Source organism: Vigna angularis, chromosome 11, assembly GCF_016808095.1.
Source record: "Vigna angularis cultivar LongXiaoDou No.4 chromosome 11, ASM1680809v1, whole genome shotgun sequence".
Lineage (NCBI taxonomy): Eukaryota > Viridiplantae > Streptophyta > Magnoliopsida > Fabales > Fabaceae > Vigna > Vigna angularis.
Genome location: NC_068980.1, coordinates 24,937,168 through 24,947,313, shown reverse-complemented (window position 1 = coordinate 24,947,313; position 10,146 = coordinate 24,937,168). Strand labels below are relative to the sequence as shown.

Below are 10,146 nucleotides of genomic sequence, written 5' to 3'. Positions count from 1 at the left end.
AATTGAAAATTATGTTAAGATTTTCTTTCCTTTTCTGTTTAAATTATTCGTATATGTGTTTGACTTGTTAATCCATTGGCTATAGTATATGACTCCATGATGAGTTTGTGTTTTTCGTGTATGAAATAAAAAATATTACAATTATTATTTATTTAAAAAAAAGACAAATATATATGTTTTACTTAGTATTTTTTACTTTAGATACTAAACTAACTATAAATCACTGTAAAGAATTAAAATAATATTAAAAAATGTCAAGAATCTCACAAGTAACTAGAACTTAAAACTTATTCTAAAAAAAATAAAAATTAGAAAATAAGACAAAAACAAGACAACATTAAAAAATGCACATCATGATAATAGCAAAAATAAGACTCATAAATAAATAGTAGAAGAAACAGAATCTTTCGTGATATTTGAATAATTCAAAGTTCAAAACTAGCTATAAATATGAAGGCCCAAGTCTTCTTTGCAATGCAAATCCCTTTCCTTTTTGAACCTTCTTTAACATTATATCTGTTCTTGAACTTGAATCACTATGGCAGAAGGGGTGGTTCTGCTAGATTCGTGGGCAAGTCCATTTGGGATGAGGGTGAGGATTGCACTTGCTGAAAAGGGTATAAATTATGAGTACAAAGAAGAGGACTTGTGGAACAAGAGCCCTCTCTTCCTTCAAATGAACCCGGTTCACAAGAAAGTTCCGGTTCTCATTCACAAGGGACAGCCCATTTGCGAATCTCTCATTGTTGTTCAGTACATTGATGAGGTCTGGTTTGACACAAATCCCTTGTTACCTTCTGACCCTTACCAGAGAGCAGAGGCTAGATTCTGGGCTGACTATGTTGACAAGAAGGTAACCTTTGTGCTTCAGTGTTTTATTTTACTTGCAACCATGGAACTTTTGTTATGATTATGGTATGCAATGATGTATTAAATAATATCTGTGTAAGTTGATCTAATATCCAAATGTATTTCATTCTCGTTATGGTAAGCGTTAGTTTATTTTTTACTAGTGACCCTTTTCTCATTATTAGAGTTTATCTTCTAATTAAGTGTTAAATGTGAAATAGATATATGATGCTGGAAGGAAGATTCTTTCGACATCAAAAGCAGAAGAAAGAGAAGTTGGCAAGAAGGAGTTGATAGAAGCTCTTAAAGTGTTGGAGGAACAGCTGGGAGAAAAGAGTTATTTTGGAGGGGACGATCTTGGTTTTTTGGATATAGCAGTTGTACCATTCTACACTTGGTTCAAATCGTATGAAACTTTTGGCAGCTTTAGCGTTGAGAGTGAGTGCCCCAAGCTTATTGCTTGGGCCAAGAGGTGCCTCCAGAAAGAGAGTGTTTCCAAGTCTCTTCCTGATCAGCATACGGTCAATGAGTTCGTTGTGGAGAGGAGAAAGAAATTAGGCATTGAGTAGGTTCAGGTTTGAGCTTAAGGAATAAAATTTGTGTAATAAAAGGCACTTGAACGTGCCAAAGTTCACATGTTTGTTGGTTTTGTGATTGAATGTTTTGTATCGTATACTTGACTCCTGGGTGATAGTGTTTGTTAAATGAAGTGAAACTAAGTGTTTACATGGCTGTTATTGCTTTCTTGGTACAATAGGAACATTTTTAGAAACCGGGAAAGATCTTGCAATTTCAAAACTTCATTAAGACTTATTAACAACAGAATTTTAACTCTAACTAAATTCTAACAAATTGGCTTGTAAAATGAAGTTTACATCCATTTACGTATTATAAACTTGTCTTATCTTTAGTTAATGAAGGATCTCCAATACATCCTTTCACGTCGAGGTATGCATATATTGAGCATAAGACTAAACATTAACTAATGGTCCAGTATCAATCTAAGGTGATTGTGGTTGGAGACTTATGTAACATCATGGTTAGTTATGTAACATCATGGTTAGTAAACATTTTAGATCTGCAAAACATCCAAAGGTGATTGCGGTTGGAGATGTCCTCGAGTTGTACCGACTTCATCTTAAGAGAGGATTCATTTGATGAACATGCCTCTCCTCCTCCTCCATCACCCTCGCCTTTCCAAGGGAAAATGTAAGATTGGGGAGAGACTTTAGGAAGGGGCGGAAGGCAAAGTTTCCTCCTATTAACGATCCCAGGTGTTATAGGTTCATAGGGAGGTCGCTGACTATGCTTCTGACTTCCTCTCCACCTCATCAATAGAGGATTTTTTTTCCTATTTTAGTATTTGTACAAAAGAATTTGTTGAATACGTAGAGGTTGAGTGTTGTTCTACTAGTGATGAGTCTTCTAAAACCCTTTGCCTGATTGTGTCAACTTCACTTTCGTCTATCAATATAAGTTTAAAGATCTTAATATCCTTTTTCTCTATCTAAATTTGAATGTCATATTCTCTTTATGATGAGGGTGACACCCAGTTAGCTTTCGTCTAAATAACTAGGTTTTTCTAAAAGCCTTTCAAATTCTATGTGAGCACTTAGGCATAACACTTACAGTCAATAAATTTATGTATTTCTACCAATAAAAATATGGTCAAGAGTTCAACTAAATTTTGTTAGAAAATGACACTTACTTAGATATTTCAAAATATGTTTCTGGTGTGTTTTCATTTTTCATTAGCCTTACAATTTATAGGACTAACATTAGACCTTTCTTTTATCGGCCATAATGTTCCCAATTATTACATATAATACACCATAATTTGATTGTAAAACATAACATAGTAACTTGCTAAATCTTCTTCTCCCAATGCAATAAACACTATCACTCTTAATGATTATTTGATAACTCTTAAATTTAAGTTTATTCCTACAAATTTCCTTAAATGGTGTCCAATATGGGGTCTTTGTTTAACGTGTATAACCAATCCTATATAAAGGATTCAAAAACCAATTTCTCAAATTGAGGTGTGTTAAGTCTGATAAAGCACGTAAGCCCTCCAAGCGAGACCTAAGCCCTTTAAGGAGGACATCTAAAGCCCTTCAAGCGAGGCAACAAAGCACTAGGTTGAGACAACCTTACATCAATAACACAAAAGCCCGCCTCGAAATGACAAGACTGGCCAAGATAGCCTAAAATAAAAAAAAAAAACAAGGCAAAAGGTCATATACAAGCAACGACGTAAAGAGCTCAGCTAGCAAGCCACCTAAGGAACTCGACCTCAAGGCCAAACAAAGAACTTGACCTCCACGGCCATCAATAAGCTTGGCGCTCACAACCATCAAGGAGCTTAGCCCCTATGGTCATTGCCTCTAAAGAGCTCAGCCTTAGTAGCCATCAAAGAGCTCGGCCACGAGGCCATCACATCCAATGAGCTCGACATCTATGGCCATTAAGCCTCGACCACAAAACATGGTCGAAAGACAAAATATGGTCGATGCACAACACAACCTGACCTCAAAGTAAGGTTAGTAGGCAACATAACCTACCTTCGAAGCACGGTCAACAGACAGTAAAGCCTGACTACCACAGAACATAGCCTGGTAGAAACCTAACCAGGAGACAATACAACTTGACCACACCCAACAAAGAGTATTGCTCTCTAAGCAAGGTATGTTATCATGATATATATATATATATATATATATATATATATATATATATATATATATATATATATATATATATATATATATATATATATATATATATATATATATTTTCCCCTATATAAGTAGCGACAAACCCTTGGCAAAGACAAACAGATTTGTCATCTGGTAAACACAACTACAACTCGGTCCTGATGGCAAATGATAGCCAGACCACACAATACATGAATGTGCTCGGTAAAACTATTGCCTACAATACACCACAAACAAAAACTGTGAGTACGAAAGAAACTCGATCTCCCAACAACCGAGTACCTTGCTACAAATCAGAAAATTAATCAATGACAAACGTCAATAGAACGCTTAAAGACTGGACAAAAATAGTACGTCCAATAAATAAGCGAAATTCCTATTCGTAGAACTCTTACTCCAAATTCTTTGTTTTTGTCCTTTATGCTAACGATTACAGCAAAGCCTTGCAAAATTCAAGAAAGACAGGACAAACATCCAAGCCCTCTAGAACATTGCTTACAAGCTTGAGGAACTCGGAGGAAAACTCATTTCCAAAACATGAATGCCACTAATTTCTAATAATTATGATAAAAAAAGTTGAGTAAATTTAATCAACTAATTTATTACGCCTTGAGCGAATTTGTCCACTAACAAAGTTCTGTTAGAATGATTCATGAAGTAACGTATCAACTTCTCAAAGACTAATATGACCCACGTGAGAAAATAAAAAAATGCAATAATTGTGCAATCTCGTGACTCACGTGACTAACAAAGAAGCCTTCATAACATGATCTCCAGAGGAAGCCATAGTTTGATATCTGGTGAAATGTACAACAAGAAAAGATATTTCTTTTACATTCTTAGACTCCGCATAGTGGATAATTTCTTGATCTTCTCTTCATTCGGAGACACTTATTTTTATTATAGAAAAGATAATTTAGAATTGCTTTCCCTAAATTCTAGTCTTCATGAAAACCCATTAAGAAATTAAATTACTTTTTTATAACAAAAGCGCTCAATAATAAGAAAAAATTATTTTTAAATTTAATGTTTTATTAATTTTCTCCTATAACAATTATTTATTCATTTTTACTGTTTTTGTCAATCATCCAAACAAGTAGAGACAATTTTTCATCTTTTACTTTTATATTTCTACTCACTTAAACTACACAATATTCTATTATATTTTCCTTCTAATTACATTCATATTTCTTTCCTTCCTACTTTGATTTGAGTATAGCATTAGTATACACTTACAAGAAAAGGACGAAAAATAGTCCAATCTCAGCAACACAAGCCATAATTGATCTCAATTCTCATCAACTTGGTTAGATGATCTTCCAATACATATCTCGTGTTCTTTCTGTCAATAGTGAGAAAGGAGATTAGATTTCAGAAACGTAATTCAAAATTTTGACACGCAAGACTTTCTTCTACGAATTGAGCACATTGAAACTAACCTGAACTGAATGGCATTTGTATCCGTCTTCATACAGTTTCTTGTCAGCCTCAGGAACCTGAAGATGTATCAGAATTCGTCATAATCAGTTTCACTTCCAACTTCATATTCACCTTCGCTTCCAACTTCAAAATGTTCTTCTGAGTTTAATGTGAATCTCATTTCTTGGCTAACTAACTCGGCAAGATCCTTTGTATTGCAAATTTTATAGGCTTCTATAATAGCCTTGTACAAAGACTCACTTGACTCAATCTCTCCATATTCTAATTAGCTATATACCCGTTTCACACCTTCAACCATGCCAGCTTTCCCATAACAACCAACCAGATATATATACGTTGCAAGGTCAGGTCCCGCATGCTTATCCCTCATTTTCATATATATATTCAAGGCCTTGTTGATATCTCCAGCTGAACCATATGCATAGCTTGCCACATTATAGGCAAAGGAGTCAAGTTCAACCTCAGATTCAATGAATGTTCGAGCAGATTCAAGTGCCAAAGTATGCATACCAACTAAAGAGTACAAAGTAGTGAAGGTTGCTTGTCGAGCATATGGTTTCCCCTCCTGGTAAGATGACTCTAACTGTGCCACTGCTTCATTGGGAATACCTCCCTTCTTTAATATAGTGAACAAAACTTTAAAAGTTCCATCATTTGGCAAAAGCTTCTGAGATATATCATCTCATGTACTAATTTACCACATTCATAGAATTTCCCATTGGCAGCATAACACACCAGTACCTTATTATATGAAACACAATCTTCTAGTAAACCCGACAGTTTCATCTCCTCTACAATCTCGATGGCTTTGTCCATCATGCCCACGGCCTTATAAAGATACATGATTGTTGCATAGGAAACTGCATCAACCCGACCCATTTCTCTCAAATTTTCAAAAGCCAACTTGGCTTCAGAAACCAAGCCAAGATCCGCAAAGAGGCCGATCATACTATTACATGCAACTAAATCAAGACCCCCTTCCATGTTCTTCATTCGCTCATAGATGGCTTTTGCTCCTTCCAAATTTTCAACCTTACAATAAGCCTTCAGTAAGGATGTTGACACAATTAAATTAGCTGAAAACCTAGATTCTTCCATCTTATAGAAGTATTTAAGTGTCTCTTCAAGACTACCATGTTCTGCATATCCATTTATTAAAGAGCCATACATAACCTCATTTGGTCTTACTCCCACTCTTACCATTTTCCCGTACACACGCTTGGCATCGGAAAGCTGACCAAGGCGGGCATAACAACCAATAATAGTAGAAAAAGTTTGACAAGGTGGCTTAAACCCCAATTCCTACATTTCATCCATAAGTTCTATTGCTTGGTCCATTAAATCACCACCGGACAACATTTGAATAAGGGAATTGTATGTGCTTTCATTAGGCCAAGTCCCGTGATTTTTCATTCCCTTAAAGAGAGACACGACCTTATCATAAAGTCCAGCTTTGCCATACGCTTTGATCATGACATTGCACTCTAAAACATCCTTTTTACATACTGTCAAGTCCCTTCCTCCATAAAACAAATTCTCTGCTTCCTCACAGAGTCCTCTCTCAGCAAAAACATCCATAAACGTCGCCCGAATTTTCAAGGACATCTCCCTATTTATATGAAACTTCTTTAGCAGGTGATACACTTTATCAATATTCCCCTCACAAACATACATCTCCACAATTCCCGAAAGTGAATGCTCATCAACACCCACGGAATCCCTCTCCATTTCATCAATCAAATCTTCCACATCCTGAACCATATTCTTTTTGCATAACATACCAAGAAGAGCTCGGTAAGTCACAACATCAGGACACAAACCAGCCTCCCGCACTCTCCTATAACAAGAAGCCGCAACATCGACATCCCTAGCCTCGGCATACAAAGACAAAAAAATATTATAAGTCTTGGTATCGGGCGCCACCCCTTTCTCCTCCATGATCCCAAGCAAAGCCTCCGCCTCCACCAAATCACCACGACTCCCACAAATAAAAATCATGGTATTAAAAGTCCACACATCCATGGCTACACCCTCCTTCAGCATTTGTTCAAAAACCTCGGATGCATCGCTTAACTGCCTCGCCTTCCCATACAAATCTATCAACACATTATAGGTGGTAGAGAGACGCGGCTTCTGTGGCACATTGCGCAAATTTGAATGTGCCCTATCAGAAGACGCGGACACTCTTCCACCAATCTTAAACAACTCAGTGGAGAGAAACTGCATGAAGCTAATTGACATTGATGCAGACCCATTAGTACTTCTACCACTAGCATTACCACGAAAAGAACTCTCTAAATCCAAATCAAGATCATCCAACTCAACACTCTCATCACACCACCCCTTATAAAACCTATGAGCCTTATCAAACTCCCCCACATCCTTCAACACCTTAACAGTAGTGCACATAGTAACCTCATCAGGGAAAAAGCCTCTCACCCTCATGTGCCTAATCCATAAAAACGCTTCTTGGACAAGACCCGCTTTCCATACTCATCAACGAGCATGCTGTAGGTGTTAATGGTGGGCAAGACACCATTTTTAGCCATGTCTTGCCAGCAGAGGCGAAGCTGGTCCCACTGTTGAGCCCTTCCGAGGGCTCTTAGAACAACATTGTAGTGAATGGCGTTGTGGGTGTACCATGTTTGGGACCTAAACCAGTCGAAGGACCTGACCGCGCGCTGCCACGAGGATGACGGTAATTTCTTTGGGGGAGAGGGATGAGACATCCGGGAGGGAGTCAAGTGCAAGGGACTCATCCGCGGCGGCGTTGAGGGACCGGAGGAGGGAGGGCAAAGCGTCGCCGTATGGTTTTTTCTTTTTCTTTTTTTGTTTGAGGGGAGGGGGAGGGTGGAGAGACACGTGGCGGTGGGTGTAGAGGGGAGAAAGGGAGAAAGAGAAGTTTAGGGAGAAGGGTGGGGGTGGATGAGTAGCAGGAGGAGGAGAAGGAAAAAGAAGAGGGTTTAAGGGAGAATGAAGCTGTGAACATGGTTATGGTTGTGGGAAAGAGAAGTGAGGTTTAGGGAACGGTACCAACAAAAAAATCTCAATGATTTTTTTTCATTAAATGGTCTGCAATTAGGGTTACAGTTCAAGTTTCCCTCTTTGATATCCCCTTCACACTGTCTTTTAAATGTTTTTTTAACAATGTTTTATCATCACCTTTTAGATTACGTGGTAGTTTCTTATTAGTTTGTTTTAAATATACAGATCAATGTAATACATAATCTATTTTTAAAAAATTGTTAACATATCATAATATTTTATTTTTACTACTTTGTATTTCAGACTTTTTCTTTAGGGAAAAAATTCTTTATGAAGTCAATTATATATAAATTATGAGTAAACAATCTATTCCCTAAAATTTTAATAAGTCTTCTCATTTATTTAGAAATTAATAAATTATTTTAAAATATTTCATTGTCAATATATTAGCCATTGAAATTATAATGTATATTAATTGATTCTTGAAATAATTACTATGTTAAAAACGATACTTAAGAAATTAGTCATGAGCATGATAAAAGATTTTGAATGGATAGGTAAGGAATTCAATTCATTTACAAATATATGTAATTAATAGGTAAAATAGGTTTAGTTTTACCTTATATTTGAATTTTTTATAAAATTTATTTTAAGTATTATTATAAAATTTATTTTATAAATTGATATTTCAAAGTACATCAACCATTTATTATTAAAAATTTATATAAAATATAGATTAAACCAAACAAGTTTGGATATAAAAGGGAGAAAACTTCCTAAAATGAAATTAAACACAATTGGTATCTATGAAAAAAATCAAAAAGTTATTTTAGATAACATATTTATGTTGATTCTTATTTTTTAGATGTATTAATCCTAATTTATTACAAAGTTACTTTAATCAAAATAATATTTGATAGTCTATCCCTCAAGCTAGGTTTGACCTAAGTAAGAAGATGAAACTATGAAGGTGAAAACTCTCCACTAAGACCTTACGATGTTGAAATCCACTTTAGCAAAAGTTCTCCGCTAGGAAAATGACACATGACTACTACTTTTGTAAGAAAACTCTTCACTAAAAGCTTTCCATGTGGCCACCATGTCTCATGTGGGACACCTCACTAGTGCAAAAACAGTGTATAACGTCACGCGTTCAACGTCCAATCACTGAATAGCCAACGTTAAAAATGATCGATGACATTTTCGTAAATAAATGCAATTGTAGAACATCGAAGCCCCATTCAATTCGACGTTCTATGATGGTAATTATTTAAACCAGCACGTCATTCTCTTTCTTCTTTCTTTTAAACCACCTGTAGGGTTCGACATAATATTTGTCAGTCAAAAGCCAAAGAGTCACCCTTTTTAATTCTTTTTTATTTTAAACAACAAATAATACATCGAATTCTATAAGGGCTTCGACGTATTATTTGTCAGCCATAAGCCAAAAAGTAACATTCAATGTGTTATCATATAAGGAAAATTTTCAACAACTTCACATGAAAACAAACAATTGTAAGCAAATGTAATTTTTTTTCTCACAGAAAAGATTAAGAATGAATATGATTTGTTTACTCCTGGTATAATAAAGCTTTTCTATTAATGGAACACTTTGATGAGTTTTTCAAAGAAAAAATAGATTTAGGACAAAAGAGTTGTGTCTATCAATATAAAGTAGTGAATGAATATATTTATTGAAAAATTTATTTTGTTCATAAAATTGTTTCAAATTACATTTAACCACAATTGTCTCTATTATTGAATGTCTAATTTTATTATGTTTCACATGTCATTTGTTTCCAATGCCTTAGCTTTATAGTTGTCTCCACCTTCATCATTTGTACCTAACTCTTAGATAGTCATACATATATTTTTAATTGAATATATCTAACAAAATATGATGGCATATCATACAGTGATGACCCAAGCACATTTAAGAAGAATTAAAGTCATTTATGCAAAGTGGAATAAAACTCTTTCTCTTAGGTCATCATGGAGCACCTCTAGTAGATTAAGAATATTTAAACCTTGAATTAGGGGTCAAGTATTGTAGGATTTCTTTTTAGGCCTTGTATTAAAGGTCAAGTAGTTAGAATTTTTGAACAATCTTGCTTAAGTTGTAGGAAAATATTTGTGTCTAGCTTAAGCTAATCTT

At 35.3% G+C, this 10,146-nt stretch overlaps 1 protein-coding gene and 1 pseudogene across 1 annotated transcript; one reads left to right on the top strand and one right to left on the bottom strand.

The window, feature by feature from the left end:
• Window positions 1-495: 495 nt before the first annotated feature.
• On the top strand, window positions 496-1,575 carry LOC108333046 (probable glutathione S-transferase). The gene is made up of 2 exons (XM_017568367.2): window positions 496-853; window positions 1,071-1,575. The coding sequence occupies exons 1-2, from the start codon at window positions 539-541 to the stop codon at window positions 1,416-1,418; spliced, it is 663 nt and encodes a 220-aa protein (XP_017423856.1). The 5' UTR covers window positions 496-538; the 3' UTR covers window positions 1,419-1,575.
• Window positions 1,576-4,854: 3,279 nt separating this feature from the next.
• On the bottom strand, window positions 4,855-9,092 carry LOC108332594 (pentatricopeptide repeat-containing protein At1g73710-like; annotated as a pseudogene).
• Window positions 9,093-10,146: the final 1,054 nt, after the last annotated feature.